Source organism: Actinia tenebrosa, unplaced genomic scaffold (genome assembly GCF_029948245.1).
Source record: "Actinia tenebrosa isolate PJP-AT-01 unplaced genomic scaffold, QUT_ActTen_1.0 PGA_scaffold7__59_contigs__length_16204524, whole genome shotgun sequence".
NCBI lineage: Eukaryota > Metazoa > Cnidaria > Anthozoa > Actiniaria > Actiniidae > Actinia > Actinia tenebrosa.
In genome coordinates this window covers 6,124,271-6,144,415 of record NW_028292584.1, presented here as the reverse complement: position 1 = coordinate 6,144,415, position 20,145 = coordinate 6,124,271, and the positions used below count along the sequence as shown (strand labels likewise).

Below are 20,145 nucleotides of genomic sequence, written 5' to 3'. Positions count from 1 at the left end.
TGTATCATGTGACCATGTGTATCATGTGACAATGTGTATCATGTGACCATGTGTATCATGTGACCATGTGTATCATGTGACCATGTGTATCATGTGACCATGTGTATCATGTGACCATGTGACCATGTGTATCATGTGACCATGTGTATCATGTGACCATGTGTATCATGTGACCATGTGTATCATGTGACCATGTGTATCATGTGATCATGTGATCATGTGACCATATGTATCATGTGACCATGTGTATCATGTGACCATGTGTATCATGTGATCATGTGACCATGTGTATCATGTGACCATGTGTATCATGTGTAACCATACGACCATGTGACCATGTGTATCATGTGACCATGTGTATCATGTGACCATGTGTATCATGTGACCATGTGTAACCATACGACCATGTGAGCATGTGTATCACGTGACCATGTGTATCATGTGAACATGTGTATCATGTGACCATGTGTATCATGTGACCATGTGCACCATGTGATCATGTGGCCATGTGACCATCTAGAGTATCATATATTTGTTCAACAGTTGAGCATGAGAAGACACGTGAATATGGATACCACTCATGCAAACAGAGAATCTTATAGGTGGGCGTACTGTTTACATTTCCAAAAATCAACTTTTGAGCCATAAACGATTGGACTTAAGAAATATAAAGAAGTCATAACTGTTGATAATATTTATCAATTTGAGAGCAGTTGATTCATTAGTTCAGGAGATATAATAAATTAAAGTTGCTAAATGATCAAAACAAATGACGTCATTGTACGCCCACCTATTCCCAAAAGAATGACACATTGTCTGATATGGTAAGACATTACGCCCAAGCGAAAGAAATCTATTTTTAAATTTAATCAACACTTTGAAGTTTGGTTAGAACAAAGCGTACACGATCTTTAAATTACTGTCTGCGCTTGTGTATGTCATAATGCTTATGCTTGCGTCGTTAGTAAAAACCAGCAAAAATATTAAGATAGTAGTGATATCGCGAGTTGATAGATAATATTTAAGATAAAATATACGTTAAAAATTACCCTGCGAGCCTGTAGAGGAGGTAAAAGGAGACTGCTGCTCGCATGGTAGTTAAAAAATATGTCATGATTAGAAAATAAAATATAATGAAAGAAACCCCTTATGGAATAACAAAAATACAAAATACAAGTTTTTTTTTACAAATTGAGTTGTCTTTTCGTTTCTACACATTTTTACTAAATTTTATTATTGTTCATGATCATTAATTCTTAATAAAGAAATATTTGATCAATTATTAATTTAAATTTATTTTATGGAATCTGGTAAGCTAGGGGTTAATGGATTTTGCTTTTTAAGCTCGGGTCAAACGTCGAACTTCACATGAGCCAAACCTAATTGAAACAATGGATAACAAGGCGGTCTTCTGTGATGTCATTAGGTTCGGCTCATGTGTAGTTCGACGTTTGACATGAGCTCAAGTTTTATTTAGCAGCCGGAATCGCCTTTAATTTTTCTTTAATAATATTATTGTTTACATCACGCCGGCCGCATGCAAAATATTAACGCTTGATTGAGAAACAGCCGCACGTGTGGTGGGGATTTGGATGTTTAATAATATTGAGACGAATATCTGTGGAAAGTAATTATTTATGCAATATTTAAAAGGAGTTTATCAGGATAGAAAATTTGGAATTGAGAATGGAAAAGTTTCATAAAATGTACGCAAAAACAGTTATAGATTTACCCTGCGAGCAGAGATTCCCTTTTCTATCCCGCTAGGGATAGAAAAGGGATAGAAAAGGGAATCTCTGCTCGCAGGGTATTATAGATTCTAAATCTTTTATGAAAAAAATATATCGAATTTTGTGGATAACCTCTGTGCTGATCGAAGTCAGGGAACGACTAACTCACACATATCCCGAGTCTTGATCGAACCCGAGATCTCAGAGCCGAGAGGCGAGTGCCACCGCAACTGCCTTCTAAAAACTTATGAGTCGATGAAACGGTGAACTCAATAAAATGATGTGACCAGCGCCCTAATATAAAGTATAACGTCAAAACCAACCTTTATCTGCTAATGGAAGTCAGTGTTCGTTCATAGGCAGACTGAGACAGGCAGACAAAGAGAGTCGAAATTTTGTATGCAATTGCATTTTGTTGGGCTTTTTCTGCTAACACATCTCACCGGTGAGCAATTTTATATAATGATCGTGAGACTGAATTTCTAAAATAATTTGCCAACATCTGTTCATGTTTTAACCATTGCTTGACCATAGCATTTTATCTTTCTTTCTTGTTTTCGTTTTGTTTTTTTTCTTCTTCTTTTTCCTTTGAAGGTTGCTTCTTGTGCAAATACTTCAAACACCTGCGAAAGTCATACCGTGATGGCATCGAAGAGGAACCACATTGTAAGTACTTCTACAAATCAAATCAAAGATCGACTGTTTAAAGCCGTTCAATTGATCGATGTTAACTGGAACTCCCACGGCCTTGTCACTCTGACTTCTACTTCAAAAGCCAAAAGCCATTCTATTGAACAAAAACACAAAAGCTTGAAAATCGATTTATAACTGATTGGTTTGGATTCTCTGCTTATATTATGACAAGAAACGAGCGGCTGTACAACTTGATTTCAAGCTACTAAGTAAACTAATATAAGACGTACCATGCCAAATATATACCTCATATTCAAAAAACAAAAATACAAACCATAACAAATAGTGAACGACTGTCTCAGTAAAGTTTTCTGGGATGAAGTTGACTTGCTATTCGGTGACATTCTACATGGTCCCCAATTTACAGACGTTTTTAGCTTGGAGCTACGCCATTGTTTCTATACCGACTATTTTGCTAAACTTGATTGTTCTGCTAGCAATCCGGAAGACACCTTCACTATACAGACCAACACAGACTCTCCTCGCCAGTCTTGCTTTAACAGACCTGCTTTACGGATTAGTCGTCATGCCTATTTTAGTAGCATCAAATATCTTGGCTCTACATCACAGCCAAGACTACTTCTGTAAAGTTTGGACCTTCGCGAGGGCATTTGGACACTGGCTAGGTGGAGTCTCTTTGTACACTCTCGCTCTTATTAGTATCGATCGTTTACTAGCCATTAAACTAAGGCTGTCTTTCCGAGTCGTGTTCACGGCGAAGCGATGTGTTATGGCTTTATCAGTTGGTTGGCTCGGGGGAGGATTTCTCGTTGGCGTTTCTTATGTGGTATCACTTATGTCCAAATACACCGTAGTTATTGCCATGTTTATATTAGTTTTCACTATTGTCACATCGTATGCTATGGCTTACTACAACTTGAAGAAAATAACCTCAATTGTAGTAGCTCCTAGCAACTTGAACGAGCAGAATAATCCCAACTCAAGCACCAGCTTCTCTGCATCAAGATACAAGAGATCTTTTAATACCATGTTGCTTATCCTTCTTACGACAGCCGTTTTTTACTTGCCAATGGCGACCGCGCTAGCTATGGAAAGTTTCATCCATCAGGACTGGACTCATCATGCTACTCGAATAGGAGAATTAATAATGTCTATTAATAGTACTTGCAATCCCTTGCTTTATTTGTGGTGCATTAAGGAACTCAGGGAAGCAGTCAAAAACTTCCTAAAGATATAGAGCCAGAGATAAGACTGCAACGGTGGTCGCTGGTCAACGTCGAAAGGGCGCCAATAACTTTGAACAACAGATGCGCAACTTATCCCGCTTTCAATCACATGCCATTGTTGCGAAATGAAATGGAAAGACATCCTGCCTAAATGGATTTGCGAAATTATTGTTCGAATCGTTCAAACTGTCTTTTCTCATCAATTGTCTTCTCAAGAGATGTCAAGGACTACAAAGATGATGCCGACTTTGAACAAGTTCTGGAAAGGAAACAGTTTGAAGCATTGTTCTCTTGTTTTGAAATTTTACAAATTACGGATATTTTTCCACTTTAAACGTTTGTTAAGGCATCAGAATTGTTCGAAAAATTTTACTCACTTTTTATAAAAAAAAGTTCAAGGAGGAAAAAATTCTATTTAGGCGTTTTTTGTTTTGTTTTAGGAATTAATCATAATGTTATAAATCATTCCACTTTTTTTTCTAACCAGAACAATAGGTTAACTTTTAAGTTAACTTGAAAGCCACTATTTTTTTGTAAGAGTTCAAACGACATGGCATAATTGGCAAAAAGCTACACTTACGTTAAAGGGGCACTTGGATGAAAACGCCCCGATTTTTGAAAGTCCGAATAATTGAAGTATTCGAGGATAATATGACTCAATTATACTTATGGAAAAATGATTAGTGAAAATTTTAGCCTGGGAGCCACTCGCTCTTAAGATATTTTGGGTTAAAAGCAAAAAGAACAATAAGGTTGAGTAAATGACGTCATTAACTCACAACTTAGATGCTGATTAAAATGGATAATTTTTTCCCGCCACTTTTGACTGGAAGGAAACATGTTGCTTGGCTACTGGCTACTATCTGGGCCATATAGATATGTTTAAACGAGTTTCAAGTAATTTCCAATTTTCATTGATTCAGTTCATCCAAGTGCCCCGTTTAATTCTTCATTCAAGGCTTTACTCACGTCACATTAACAAATAGCATCAGTTTCTTATCTGTCTGTCCTCTTATTGATGAATAAATTTCGTCATCACATTGTCAAAGTTTTATGTGGATCCACGAGTCGTACTACTTTGAGAATATGATGACGCAATTTATCGTCAATAAGAGGACGGACACATAAATAACTGATGTCAATTTGTTAATTTTACAATAACAAAAACGATAAAAACTTCTCGTTTTTAGTGATCAAAACAAGCAACGGAAAGAGCGCGCGCTCGTTGACGTCAGCTTTATCTGCCTGTTCTCTTATTCAGATAAAAAATGTTTTGATGATAATAAAATAAATACAGAGCAAACAATATTGCTAACAGTAGCGTGTGTTTGTCACTTTTACTTTGATCAGCATAGATCATGGGGTTTCTGTCACAGTACGTACTTAGAGAAAATTTAGCATTTCCGCCTCCTCGCCCCTCTCGAACCCTCATCCCCCTCCCCTCCCCCTCCCCCTCCCCCTCCCCCCCTCCCCCCTCCTCACATTCCCCCCTCCACCCTGTATTTCTTCGCACACCACAGCACGTGCGCACCAGAAGACAGCTGAATGTTACCCAGTCCTACTCGTACTTTTGTTTTTTCAAAATGGCGGACGACAGAAGGTGATAAAATTGAAGAAGTTTATTTCAACGATTGATAATTATCTTTTAGCCATGGATATTTTAGATGATGAAAGCAAAACTTGGTGGCTCATTTGCCCTTCAAACCATACAAAAAGACTCAAGTATGTGCGAACTTTGGTTTTCATTCCTTCTCAATGTTTGAAGTAACTTAGCAGATATTTTGAGTTTGGGGAGAAATCATTTTCTAACTAAATTTTTTAATATATAGGCTAACTTTAGAGAAATTGTCACTCTACAATCATCAAAGAAAGATATTGCCTTTGGAGGAAGACAATAGTAAGCTAGCAATACCTTTGAAATACGAAAAGTTTCAAGACGTTTTGAACAAAGATGAAGAGCTCAAATCTATAATAGAAGATTTCAACGTAACAATTGAACTCAAATATCTTCCCCCACAAAAGAGTAACAAGTTAAAACCAAGAGACAAGATCTGTGAATCTGTTCGAGAATTATTTCTTCGCAAAGGATTAGTTTTTAAGGAAGATCTTTATCAAGATCTACCAAGTCACTGGGAAAAACATGGAGACTTGGTTCTTCTTTCTGACCAGTGCTTCCTATCTGAAGAATGGTTGCACGTTGGGAATGAACTGTGGACAGTCACTGCTGAAGCTCTGGGTGCTAAGAGGCTTGGTAAAAAATCAGCTATCAGAGATAATGACTTCAGGAGCCCAAGTGTGTGTCTCCTTTCTGGTGTAGATGGGTGGGTGTCCCATGTCGATAATGGGATTACATATACCTATGATGTTACCAAGTGTATGTTCTCGTCTGGAAATATCACGGAGAAGATAAGAGTTGGGGCGCTTGATTGCAGTGGGCAGACTGTCGTTGATTTATATGCAGGAATTGGTTATTTTGTTCTTCCATATCTTGTGCATGCTGGTGCCAGCATTCTTTATGCATGTGAGTGGAATCCACATGCTCTGGTTGCACTCAGAAGAAATCTAGCAATAAATCAAGTGGACAAAAGGTGTACAGTATATGAAGGAGACAACAAGATGGTAGGTTCATATTAATACCCTAGGGGTGGTCATTGTGTCATCTTCCACAGCTGTGAGATAATATATACTTACATATACACACATACACACAGAAAATAATATATAAACTAATTTGCTTATTTTTCTGATTATTTAAATGCAGTTATTTTCAACCAAAAATCAGCCAAATATCCAATATCGATGCTCACACTGTACATTTTGGTTATATTTGATATAGTTCCCACATAAGGGGATTGCAGATCATGTCAATTTGGGGCTTATTCCATCCAGTGAGGGGGCATGGCCAGTTGCTTGTGCAGCATTGCATTCAGATCATGGTGGATGGCTTCACATACATGGCAATGTAGCATCTAGCAAGAAAACAACAGATGAAGATCAGATACGAGTAAGTACAATAGTACTGAATTCTCTTGTTTTCTCACTAAACTTTGAAGATGACTTCCGCTCAGGTTGTTAAAATTCAGTCACCACCAACAACAGTCTTTTGCAAGACTACACTCCCCTGGACGATCACATTTCACAACAAACTTCACCAGCTGGGTTGAAACCATGAATTCTTTATTCTTAACTTATGAGTGTGTAATTAAACACTTCTCAAACTCATTAATAATTCATGAGGTCAATGACCAATGACAACTTTGCATTGTAGACATGTGCACGCACCTTGATACTTGATCAAAAACGGATCACGAATAAACGAATAATTGGGTATGAATTTTTAATCTCACAAGATTCAAGAACAAATGAATTATAATGAATTTGAGAAGTCAGTTCAAAAACTCGTGCTTCGTGTTTGATCATGGTATCCAAACACCTCAAAACAATAAAAGCACTTGGCCTAACAGCCTATGCTTTGATCTGTTTTTCGGTGTTTGGATGCCCTGATTGAACACTCGCACTCGTTTTTGATCTATTACTTATTGAATTCAGCTTTTTTGCATGATGTCATAAATTATCAAGACCTCTCCTGCTTTATTGGCCTCAGTCTGCTGCTTATGCGGATAATGCGACCTTGGTCTTAATAATATATGATATCATGCTGAACCCCCTCTAATAGTTGTTTACTATCTTTCTAAGGAAGACACAACACACACCATGAGCTCACCATCCTGTAACTAGAAGATAAAACCAGAATGGAAGGAATGGAGCAGCTATGTGTCAAAGAAGATCACAGAATTGCTGCTGCATGAGAATCCATCAAGAGCATCTACTTGGGAAGTCAGTGTACAACATATTGAGCATGTCAAGTCGTATGCTCCACACATTGATCACTTGGTTCTAGATGTTAAATGTGTACCATTACTAGAAAAATAGAAGCTACCTATAGAATTATTTCAAAAAAGGTTGGTGAAGTTTTTGCTGCATGCTGCATGTTACATGCCGCGTGTTACATGTTGCATGTTACGTGTCACCTGTTGCATGTTGGCATGTTGCATGTTGCATGTTACATGTCGCCTGTTGCATGTTGGCATGTTACAATTTGCACGCTTGTTGCAAGTTGCATGTTACGTGTCACCTGTTGCATGTTGGCATGTTGAAAGTTACAAGTTGCATGTTGCAAGATGCAAGTTGCATGTTGTATGTTTCATGCTGCATATTGCATATTGCATATTGCATCTGGTTCACTAAGCTTGAAATGTATTATTTTCATATTTAAATAATGTCAGAACAAAAGAAGTATACCGGAGGAATATAGAACCAGAGCAAACTTGTTGTTTCTATATGAAATGATTTTCCAGCTGATCTGAAATAGTGACGTAGAATGACATTACTGCAAAACTGAAATGTCATGAAGCCTGCACAAAATGACCAGTGAAAAATAAAAGCCTGTCCACCATTGCAATAACAATATAAAACTCCTTAGTTATTGTGTTCCTGCCATCAACCTCGTGTTAGCAACGTTATTATTTTTCATTTGGTGGCTTGGAAATCCACAATTTCAAGTGGAAAAGTGACACCTCTTTGCAAATTTTCTAGATTCTAATCGGATAACAAATTTTTTTCAGATCAGCTGCCGGGTTATTTTTAACTAACAATGGTAACACATAGCATATATATTCAAGTGATGACGTCATGTTAATTAATTTTCACTGTATCATATTTTGGTTCCTAGTTTCGATAGACAATCAAAAAAGAGGTTACACGAAGAATTTGTAATAATCGGTCAAATAGCAGCTGAGATTCGTCCTTTTGAATATAATTTCCCCATACAAAACACTGTATTATCGGCTCTGTTCCAAAGGTTGGCTGGTTATATATAAGATATAACAAAAAGAGACTAATGAAGAATCTTTTGTTAGATTCATCCAAGATGGCAGCTATGAAAATCGACGATTCAGATGAGATATAACGCATGATAGAATACTCCAATATTTGATTCGTGAGTTAACCGTGCCCTGTTTTTGACGTCATCGGCGCGCGCATGCCGACAGCGGCTTTGCGGCAAAGATTGATCTCAAACCTTACGTCATGTTTTGCTATCTGTATGAAAAAAGCACAAACAAAATTAAACAAACAAACAAAATAACAAATAAAATTGCGGAAAGCAAAGAAAGCACTAAGTAAGGTTATTAATTGCGAACTCTCCAAGAGTGAAAAGCGTTTTTAGACTGCTCCGTAAGTCAACGTACCAAACTTCGCCACTGGCTCAAGTACAGCATAGTAGAACTCATAAAGGATATTAGGTAAGTTTTTTATTATTTTTCGTTGTTAAAATATTCTTTTTCGCATTTGATTACATTGGGTTTTATGTAGTCTAGTCTTGACGATCTGAATATTCACTGAATTTAATCTAGTAATATCAAAACACCCGAAACTAAGGCCCCGTCCACACTATGCCGGATAAATTTGAATCCGAATTTTTATTTATTCGGTTAGGCCTACAGTCCACACTAGCCCGGGCGAATCCGGAACAATTCTTCGCCGAAAACGAATTTTCGAAATGGAACCAAATGAATAAAAATTCCGATTCAAATTTATCCGACATAGTGTGGACGGGGCCTAAGTGATAGAGAAACTAAAGTGCAACTAAACCTTTAAGAAATATAGAATAATAGAAGACAAACAAACGAACAAACCAAAAAAAACCACGATTTTGCTGCTAAAAAATAGGGTCTGGGGACGAGAATGTAACCCAGTTAACAAAATGACTCGATACTGACTTATGTCCATGGTATTCGTGTAAGCATAGTTAATAGAGGTATGGTATTAGGTTGATTTTTCATTTCTCGGCTTAATTAAACGTTATGTTTAATTCGGAACACTCCACCTTTTTTTACGGACTCCAAATTAGCATAAAAACTTTCGACATACTTCAATGGAAATAGAGCTCAACACCGCGTTTCGGTTTGTAACAGCTGTTGCTAGGAAACCAGTGTGGCAAATAAGATCTTGGTCATATGTTTTGGTCGGCATTTTATATTGAAAGACGTAAACCAACACGAGCCACCTAATTTATAACTTTCAATCCTCGACCACTAAGGAATACACCTATTTTTCAAAAAACGTTGTCGTCGCCAAAGGCGATAGGTGATAGAAGGCGATAGGCGATAGGTCATTCCGAGACGGAAATGGTTTCGTTGAATACAAACAACATTGAATCAGTCTCAACACTAAGGTCCATGTTCTTGACGAGAATGAGAAGCAGAAACACAAATCATTCCAGGTATTCTTGGATATTGGAATGACCTATCCCCTATTCCTTTTCGTCTCGCCTATCGCCTTTGTAGATTACAAGGTTTGTTTTTTTTTTAAAATAAGGTGTACATGAAATCCGGCGTGAACTCATAGCACGGTCGCCTTGACGTCATGGTACTGATCGGTCATAGCCAAATTTGCTCTTCAAATGAGAATAATATTGTCTAAAAGTGCCTATAACCCTTTTGACAATATTCTCAGTTTGATTCTACATGGGATAAGCTGTTGAATGACCCGAAAAAAATTCATAGTTTGAGTGCAGCTTCTTGAAGTTATAAAGATTTTCCCATGTCATATGCTAATGACTGTGACGTATAAAGAGGCATTTATGGTTATTTGTCGTTCCTTGTAGTTCGAAACACCGGCTACTATGTGAAAACTAATTTGCAATAATTTCTATAAGGGCACTATCATGGGCGGATCCAGCCAAAATTTTAGGGGGGGGGGGGCTAATTGAGTTTCTTCCGTCAACACTACGGAAAACAATATAAAAAAGCATCGTTTTTTTCTGCTGAAGGGGGGGCTTGAGCCCCCCTTTGCTCCCCCCCCCCCCCCCCGGATCCGCCCTTGACTATGGGTAAACAATGACGTATTTCAAATTCCATTTATCTGTGCTCGTAATGTTTTGTATATTTAATCATTATTTTTTATTTGTTGAATCATCAGCACAGTAAAAACATGGCCGTTACTTCAAGCGACAACGTCAATTTTGAACTCAAACCAAAACTGAACTTTGGCATCCAAAGATCTTCCAAGACAGAAGACAAGTACTCCGATTTCGATCCCTCATTTGTATTTCAAGAGCAGGCTCGCTTCAAGGCCAACAAGCGTACGGCAGAGACGTCTGTGAAGAATGTAACGATTGAAGACTGCGGAAAAGCAAAGTTAGCAAATGCTAACCAGAATGATCATTTCTTCACATCATATCCACCAGATGATTCAAGCTTTATATTGTTAAAGGATGTGTTAACACCTATCGAGGTTGAAGCCATGGCACGACACCAGAAGCGAATAGCGCAGAAGGAGGCAATGAAGGCAAAGAAATCAAGAGAAAACATTTGGTATTAGAAGGCATTGTAATGATGCTGACAAGGATATAGGAATCCTTTATTTTCCTTTTGCTTTATTTTCTATAATTATGTACGAAATTGACCTCTTCGGCTTGGGCGTAATGTTTTCCCATTTCAGACCACGTGTCATTCCCTTGAGAATAATATTCTTTGTTTGAGTTGTATCCATATTCATGTGTCTTCTCATGTGCAACCAAGCGCTACCGTTAAACAAAGAAAGGATACTCTAGGGAATGACACGTGGTCTGAATTTGGAAAGCATTACGCCCAGCCTCTGGGCAGATCCAAGTCAGGGCACGGCTAACTCACAGATCAAACCCTGAAACAACCTCTGGGCTGATCTAAGTCAGGGCACGGCTAACCCACAGATTGAATTGGAATTCAGCTTGTTAGGACAGTGTGATCACTGTCGGCATTTTTCTTTGAAAGATGTAAATTACAAATGTACCATGCTCCTCTTGATGAACCAAAAATATAATTTTAGGCTTGATTAAATATATTGAGAGTTTCACTTGATGTGATTGGTCGAGCGACCAGTGAATACGAGACAATATTCACTTAGCTTCGCCTTTGGTGAATAATCGTTTATTATTCTGTGATAGCGAGCCAATCAAATTACTCGATGATTATAGGTTCACGTTTTTATCAAACTACACAGACAATAGAAATTAGTAAAAAATTCATTTGAGATATTATATTATAATGCTAAATCGCCATCATGGAAAATGTTCAAAAATCTATGTCTTTGAGTCTGTTTTTGTCTTTATATTTGTAACCAGTTTGAAGGAAGACGGAGTTAACGAAGCGTTCATAGTATCTTACGTAGCAAAATAGAAATGTTAAGGAATTAAAAATTGTTGTTCGTGATGTTTTCCATTTCAGTCCACGTGTCATTCCCTAGAGTATCATTTCTTTGTTTATCGGTTGCTCATGAGAAGACACATGAATATGAATACAACTGAAACAAAGAATCTTATTCTCAAGACCATGTGTCATTCCCTAGAGTATCATTTATTTGTTTAACGGTTGCGCATGAGAAGACACATGAATATGAATACAACTGAAACAAAGAATCTTATTCTCAAGACCATGTGTCATTCCCTAGAGTATCATTTCTTTGTTTAACGGTTGCTCATGAGAAGACACATGAATATGAATACAACTAAAACAAAGAATCTTATTCTCAAGACCATGTGTCATTCCCTAGAGTATCATTTCTTTGTTTAACGGTTGCTCATGAGAAGACACATGAATATGAATACAACTAAAACAAAGAATCTTCAAGAAATTTCTTTTTTCCCACTTGATAAATTTGATACATGATAGATTCAATTGACATTTCGTAAAAGCATCAATCATAAAAGGAGCAGTTATTTTATGATCCATGGTAAAAGTTATTCTTAATGAAGAATTTTAAACTTCAAGGTAAAAAGATATAGCTCAATACTTTACCCCAAGAGATAGGAATTTAAGAGATTTCTAATAAAAATATTTCTTTTTCTTTGCCTAAATTCTTTCGTGATGCTACCCTCTTCACATGGTGCCATAGTTAACAATTTTGAGGACACGAACAATATTAAAACTATTCCATAAATTTATTCTGGCGACGACAAGTCTATTTGTCTAAGTCTAAGTCTGTCAATTCAAAGCTTATTGATTATCGAGTTTCCTTTTAGGGGAACCGTTTGGATAATACTAGCGACGGCGTCATCAACCGGGAGTGTAATTAACTTCAGGGTTTCCCGCCTTCAAAGTCTGCCTTCCCTGTGCATGATTTGACTTTACTGACAATGTTTTAAATAAAATCTCCAATGAACAGAACCAAAAGAGAAATTATTTACACTTCCCTTTGACGTCGCCGTCGTAGATTAGTACAAACCTTAAGGTCCTAGTGATGATGTTGTGCGTGTTTTGTTGCACGCTGCGTAAAACTGACCATTTCGTGGCGAGATCTTAAGCGTCTCTTTAGACTCTGGTATTCCGACACTGAAGACAACTGTAGGTTCTCTTTTCCAATTTAACGAACACTTGTGATTGGTATTAACGGGTTGCAAGAATTCTCAAGAGAGCCAAGAGACAAAAACATGGTGGCCATTTTGGTGCCGTTAACAATGGATGCTATTGAGAAATCTTTTAACTCATTTAAATCTTTTAAATGGCCTCAACGCTCCCCCGAGAGGCCGCGAATCGAAGAATTCTCACTTCAAGTTTTCGCGAATACTTTAGATGCCATTTTGGTACCTTGGTAGAAAATAGCTACACGGACGTACGCCGCCTCTCACTGCTGCGCTGTGGTCGTGGGTGACGCCGCGATCAAATCTACTAACTAAATACCATGTAACGCCGGTTCTACACCCTTTTAGGACACCTCGTTCAGTACCGATAGAGTGGTTTTCAAAAACCCGTGAAAAACACTTTAGCGTATTACACTTTAATACACTTTATTGTCGGCATTTTCTTTTGATTTTCTTTTGTGTTTTTGGTGTATTACAATTTATTACACCGTAGTTATTACACTTTGTTTCACGAGTTTTTGAAAACCACCCTAAACATAATGATAGATTGCATACCATATCCGTGAAAAACTTTGGAAGAAATTGCACACATTTGCACAAATTAGTAAGTTCAGTAGACCTCAGTAGACCGTAGACCCACAAAACTTTGCACTATATAGATTGTACAATTTTGTTAACAGTTTTCACGGATATATGGTATGCACCCTAGTATGCTAGCTTGTATAGCTTTTTAACAACTCAGACAAAACGAACACAGTTTCGTTCCGCAAGTTCCGCCCCCGATCGAGTCTTAACATTTTTTGTATTAATGATCCGGCAAGATGAAGTACTTCCCAGTGGAGCTAGTGGCGATACATAATTGTGCTTGGCGGTAGACGAGTCTAACTCTACGTAGTGAGTCTTTTTATTTTTTATTTTTTGCTAGTGAAATTCAAAAATTTTTTAAATGGACATCTGATATTGACTAATAAAATTTTTGGGTAGTAACCTCCGAATCATGCAAAATTCTTTCAAATTTTATCGAACCCTGAAACGACCTCTGGGCTTATCTAAGTCGAGGTACGTCGAACTCACAGCAAACCTGAAACAACCTCTGGTCTGATGTAAGTCAAGACATGGCTAACTCGCAGATCGAACCCTGAAACAACCTCTGAGCTGATCTAAGTCAGGGCACGGCTAACTCACAGATCGAACACTGAAATAACCTCTGGGCTTATCTAAGTCGAGGTACGGCGAACTCACAGATCAAACCTGAAACAACTGGTCTGATGTAAGTCAAGACATGGCTAACTCACAGATCGAAAGGCTAGCATATAAGTATTTGTATTGTGCCATACCGCAGGAAATCGAAAACAATTGACCCATACATCCCAATGTCTAGCTCCCAATCCTGATAGCTAAGCCAAAAGAGTTGTTTTACAATACTTCTTTCCATCCTGATATCAAAACATTTTTACAACGAGGACCGTAGAGGAACAGTGAACCTTTATGAATTGAAAATATCCTGAAGGTGGGCAGCTTGCGAACTCATAAACCGGCCAAAATCACATTCCTCGGTTAATTTTTTTTCAAAAATAGAAAAACGATTATTCATTTACAGTGAATAAGCTTTTTTAATTCTTCGACGAATGATACCACAATAAAACCAAAGGGATAACCGTTCGAGGAAGTACGTTGTCGCTTCTCTTACATACAACTATACACAGTGTCATTGATCGCCTACACATTATCGATTCAATCTTAAATAAACACAAGACCAGTTATAAATAACCTGGCTGGGGTATTAGGAAGTTATTAATGTATACGCGTAGTGATTTTGTCTACACGTTATCAAAAGGATTTGTTATGTTACTTTACTTCCTTTGCGGAGTTTTATTTTCGCGGTTTTCCCCTTGGTTTTTCACTGTGACGTCACACTATCGCAATTTTTTATTTTTTTGTTTTATCAGAAAAAAGAATGAGCATTGAAATTGTTCATATAGATTTTAGTAACATGGCAATTGTTTTGGAAAGATTGCCTATGATCCAGAGGAAGTATGAATCTTTGAACCTTACAACTTTACGTTGAGAATAGCCGTATGTTGGCGGGCAAATTTTGCAGCCGCATTGTCAGAGTTTCATGCTTTTGAAAATTCATATTTTTGATATAGTTTATCATATTTACGTGCGATCTTCACGAAATTTCACAGTTTCACTCATGTCTCTATGATAACTTTGAATATCAACTCCTTTTTCAGATTAAATTTTTGTTCTACAGCGTGAACGTCACATGAAAAACTCTCTTGGATTTAATCTCGTGTGGAAATAGTTTTTCACTCTCAGGAAGTAGTTGGCCGTGTAAGTGTCATGCGCACGTCATAACTGTAGCCAGACAATTGTCCGGTTTTGGTCTTTTGAGAAGGGAATGAAAGAAGCAATATATTGAAAGGGAGTGACAGGAAAATGAGAAAGAAAGAAGGATTGAAATTACCTCAAGAAAGAAAAGAGAAAGGAAGAATGCAAACCGAATAAAAGAAGAGGGAAGCATTGAATGAATAAGGAGAAGAATGAAAGGATAAATAGAGGAAAATCCGACGCAAGTCAAAGGGAAAGCTGATTGAATGAATATAGATGAATGGAAAACTGAACGAACGAATGAATACTTGAGTGAATAAAGAAGAGAAAAACCGCAAAAACTGACTAAAAATGTAGAGGGGAAAAAGACATTATGAAGCGAAAAGAAACATGCAGTTGAAATGGAACTAGAAAACTAGCTTAGTCCATTCTAAATACATCTTTCATTAAACAGAAATGAAGCATACGAACTGTATGTCAACACCTGATTACATTTCAGTTATCTTTACTGGCCCTGGTGTGACATGACACTAACTGTAAATAACCAACAAGAATGATCACCAAAATTTTAATATTGCTACATATTTAAGATTAAGATGCATCCCTAGACCTTGACTCGATTGAGTGACCACGAAACAAGTCGAAGTTGGATTTGATAAAATACAGTAAATGTGTGTCCAACCTCAACTTGGAAGCATTGCTTCGTGGTCACTCAAGCCAATTCGGGAAAGGCCTACCTAGTATTACAATAAGACTGGTCAGGTCCCTACCCTACCTGGGGTTACAATAAAACTGGTCAGGTCCCTAGCCTACCTGGGGTTACAATGAGACTGGTCAGGTCCCTAGCCTACCTAGGGTTTCAATACGACTGGCCAGGTCCCTAGCCTACCTAGGGTTACAATAAGACTGGCCAGGTCCCTAGCCTACCTGGGGTTACAATAAGACTGGTCAGGTCCCTAGCCTACCTAGGGTTACAATAAGACTGGTCAGGTCCCTAGCCTACCTAGGGTTACAATAAGACTGGTCAGGTCCCTAGCAATGTACATGCTAATAAATATGCCATGCAAGAGCTAAATAATAGAAATAATTTTTCTAGAAAAAGGAAGCTTCCTGGGGCACTTGATAAGGTCATCAATTTATCTTCTTTTTTACAGTTCTTATCTATTTCCTGTATCATTCAAGTGTCATTCAAAGGCAGGCAATGGTAGGTTCAATTAATGTGCTGGTACCGGAATCAGCAAGCCTTAGTTTATGAGCAATTTATGACATATCTTCTCGTGCTTCACTGACACTCCTATCACACGTGAACTGTAACTTCCCTTAGTATTAACTGTCCATATTTAGCGTTGTCAGGTCATCTGACCAGAAACCAATGACAAGGTGGAGTCTCCCAAGCTAAACCTAACATTTCCTCAAACGGAACCACCTGGCCAATTCTTGGAAAAAAGTCATTTTTATACACCTTGATCGAAATATGGCGACCAATTTTAATAACTATTGTTTACACTGACTAGTGACTGACTCAGCCTCTTATTCACGTGGAAGTATGAAAGCGTTTTCACATGTATGAGAGGCTAGTCAGTCGCTAGTCAGTGCAGAACAATAGTTATTCAAATTGGTCGCCATATTTCGACTAGGTGTATAAAGTAATGGAAAAACGCCAATCAGTAATTCTGCTACCAAAAGGAGTCTTCTTTTGTGTGGCATTTTGACACGATGTCCAGCCTTTAGGCACCGTGTAACTATTATCTTAGTGACCACATTTGTATTTATGAACAAATCGGTCATAAGGGTCTTTTACCAGCCATCACACATCCGGTCTATTTGCGCACGCTTGCGCAGTACGCATAACAAGGCAGAGGTCTATACGATATAACTGAATTTCCATTTAGAGTATGCAAAGTGCCTTCGAAGATTCTTTACCAACCCTAAAATGTCTTAACAAAATTATCTACAGTTACCTTCAAGAAATTTGTTGTCACTTTTTTTTGATGAGTAACGCAATCCTAACGCCAAAGCGTAGCCCCTGTAATGCCTAAGGGATGAATGGCACTCGTAATGTTATAGTCAAACTCTTATATCGCAGTCACGAAACATTAACCTTTTGGCTGCACATGATTAATTCAGTTATTATGTCTTCCGCGTGGTAACGCTGAGCTTTTTCATTACGACGATTAAACGACATAACATCGACGTTACCAGTCCGTTATTCAGTCATGGTGTCGAACCGGCCCTGAATTTTTGCAGCGCGAAATAATAATTCAATTGTCGTTATTACATTTATATAGCACTCTCTTTTTACCTCTAGGATCACAATCCTCTCAACGGCATCCTAAAGTCCTATTAACTTCGTGAAACTTAAAACCCAACAAAGGGAGCCAGTTTCCCCGACTCTTGAACTTAGGTCACTCAGTTGATGATTAATTGCGCAAGTCTCTCAATACAAGCATCAGAACAAGACCCCAGTCGAGGGATAGAGGAACAACCCTGGAATAACAACAAGACCTCGAAGCACACTAGCGACGACCATAGACCACTACACTTGCCAGCTTTTTCGGAGCAAAACACTAGAAAGATCTAGACTAGCATCACGAGTACAATATTTAAAAAAGAAATTGGCTTTAAGTGCATCGCAAGCTCACTGTGATATATTCTAGAAAGGCTTACGAGCCGATTGAAGCTTCAGGACTACGAAGGGACTACAATGTACCTTTTGAGGATCATACAAATAACCACTGGATTGGTTTTACATTCATGGCTCTACCAAGACACAGATTGTTTGAGGGACAACGCTTTCTCACACATCGCCAAGGTGAACTTACAATATGGTAAGTGGAACATTTTACCTAAGATTGCCTGATATTAGATAAAAGTAGAAGCTTAACCGCGACACAGGGATGGCTCTGAAAACTTTAGTTGTGTTGAAAAGCTCATTAAGACTTAAAGCAGCATATTTTTCAATTATATTAATTATTTTCTTGAATCAAATGTCTAGTTTAATGCTGTTTTTAAATGGAGAGGAAATATTGGTCACGGTCCGATGTCAACCACAAACCATTCGTTAACCCAACAAACAACATAGTGGCATGGATGCTGTGCCATTGTACTCTTGATATTTATTGTTTTTCCGGCCACTAAAATCCTTGGCATCTCTAGAATATACTAGCAGCGGTGTCTTCCGGTCTGTTGAGTCTATAGACGCGCTGTTTTCCTTAGACGTTTCTTTATTTGTATCAGGGCTTTGTAGGAAACAGCCTTACAGATACAATATCAGTTCGTTTTGATAAACGTAGATATGAGTAAGCTTATCGCAGCACGTAACGACTGCTGATCATATATTAAGCGTCTGAAAATCGAGGGGAATACGTGACGAAAATCCTAGAAAAGCAAAAGCTTTTTTTCAGTTCAAATATTTCTGTACAAATTATAAGAGTATAAAAATTTTAGTGGCTTCGTTTCTATGTGTGATATTGGCAGGTTTTTAAATCAATAGCCACTTACCATAGTCCAAAAACTGACATCTTTCCAACTGTGAGTCACAGTCGGACCAAAGAAATGAAACCCGAATATTCTGACTATAAATGACCACTTACTATTTGTTTGATGGAGTTTTGCATTTGAACTCCTTTGGATTACTATGTCTTAACGCAAGTCATCAGACCTTGTAAACTAGAATGGAAAAAAATATATCGAAAACTTGCCGCATAATAGGAATCACTCGTTTTAGCATAAAATGATTTTGAGCAGGGGAGTAAGTAGATGCTTTTTGGCACTGAAATTTGAATGGTTGGATTGTCTTTTGGTTTTCTTATGAAGAAGCAAAGAAATTATGAAAATGGCGGGCTTTAAGCAAACAGAGTTAAGATAATGTACACAAATACGTACTAACTTTGACACAGAAGTGCAAACTATGTGCGCATTCGTGCCCTTGAACTATACTATATGTAATCAAAACAACTCGCTCAATTCACCTAAAATGATTCACATTATACTCGAACACTTCATCAGTCTCGTTTTGTGATTTTGGCCAACATAATTCAATTTATTTGCAAATCTCCAATGCTTGCAGGTTTAAAACTGCGATAAAATGCGATAAAGATATCAAAGTCTTTTATTGCATTGTCATAAGGTAATGAGAAAAGTTGTTGATGTGAGCCCTGCCTATTTATTATATTTTTTTGACACAATGATTTACTACTGACCCAAACGCATGAATAGTCAGTCGTTAGGTAAAAGTCAAGGGATGGGCTATCTGCTACGGTTCAGCAATCTCATCTGTGATAAACGTTGTTTCTTGCAAAAGCATTAGGCATCCACGTATTTATGGCACTTTGACAAAAAATATCATTTACGACGAACTTTATATGCGAATGCCGATGGACCGAGTATTGACTTTAGTTTAGCCAAAATATCATATATTTGAGTATGTGCACTGATCACTATCTTTACCTAAGTGTTTGAGTCTATTAGCGTTCCAACATGCAAAAAGTGCCCAAAATTTGCACCACACCCCATGAAACATCTTGTGTTCATGAGCCGATGAGTTAATACTTAAAAAATTTCATTCGTCAAGTTCGTAAGGTCGATCTTGTAAAACCTCCGACTTGTATAACACAATATAACACAAGGCACCTCATTCAGGCGAAGCGAAAATATCAAGTTTTGGTATATTAAATTCATTGAATAACAAGAAGATTTCGATTAAGATAACCAATGTCAAGGATTACAATTCTATTTATAATGCGTCATGACAGTTTTCCATTGAGAATTTTTATAGATTTGTTTGAAGAATGTGTTTTCT

The 20,145-nt window shown here is 37.6% G+C and overlaps 3 protein-coding genes across 6 annotated transcripts in view; all 3 read left to right on the top strand.

Moving 5' to 3' along the window:
* Positions 1 to 2,772: 2,772 nt before the first annotated feature.
* On the top strand, positions 2,773 to 3,621 carry LOC116297814 (adenosine receptor A3-like). Its single transcript, XM_031706116.1, has one exon. The coding sequence runs from the start codon at positions 2,773 to 2,775 to the stop codon at positions 3,619 to 3,621; it is 849 nt and encodes a 282-aa protein (XP_031561976.1).
* A 1,576-nt stretch (positions 3,622 to 5,197) lies between these two features.
* On the top strand, positions 5,198 to 11,867 carry LOC116297840 (tRNA wybutosine-synthesizing protein 2 homolog). Of its 4 annotated transcripts, XM_089040028.1 has the most exons (6): positions 5,198 to 5,332; positions 5,440 to 6,229; positions 6,447 to 6,614; positions 7,307 to 7,572; positions 8,530 to 8,913; positions 10,592 to 11,867. In XM_089040028.1, the coding sequence occupies exons 1-4, from the start codon at positions 5,262 to 5,264 to the stop codon at positions 7,346 to 7,348; spliced, it is 1,071 nt and encodes a 356-aa protein (XP_088896154.1). In that variant the 5' UTR covers positions 5,198 to 5,261; the 3' UTR covers positions 7,349 to 7,572; positions 8,530 to 8,913; positions 10,592 to 11,867. The 4 variants fall into 4 exon arrangements, with proteins under 4 accessions (XP_088896154.1, XP_031562038.2, XP_031562020.2 ...); XM_031706178.2 differs by having other exon boundaries at positions 7,311 to 8,913; XM_031706160.2 differs by lacking the exon at positions 8,530 to 8,913.
* A 5,789-nt stretch (positions 11,868 to 17,656) lies between these two features.
* LOC116297804 (SCO-spondin) overlaps positions 17,657 to 20,145 on the top strand; it is a 32,026-nt gene continuing 29,537 nt past the window's right edge. The window contains exon 1 of the mRNA XM_089040001.1: positions 17,657 to 18,172. Coding sequence (XP_088896127.1) covers positions 18,049 to 18,172 — 124 coding nt within the window. The 5' untranslated portion in view covers positions 17,657 to 18,048. The remainder of the gene's footprint in view (positions 18,173 to 20,145) is intronic.

What these genes read in the sequence shown, in the direction of transcription:
- LOC116297814 (XM_031706116.1), top strand. Translation starts at nt 2,773, where the DNA reads ATGGTCCCCAATTTACAGACGTTTTTAGCTTGGAGCTACGCCATTGTT.
- LOC116297840 (XM_031706160.2), top strand. Translation starts at nt 5,262, where the DNA reads ATGGATATTTTAGATGATGAAAGCAAAACTTGGTGGCTCATTTGCCCT. An exon ending in AACCATACAAAAAGACTCAA is followed by an intron (nt 5,333 to 5,439) that starts GTATGTGCGAAC and finishes TTTAATATATAG; the next exon opens with GCTAACTTTAGAGAAATTGT. An exon ending in CAGATGAAGATCAGATACGA is followed by an intron (nt 6,615 to 7,306) that starts GTAAGTACAATA and finishes TATCTTTCTAAG; the next exon opens with GAAGACACAACACACACCAT.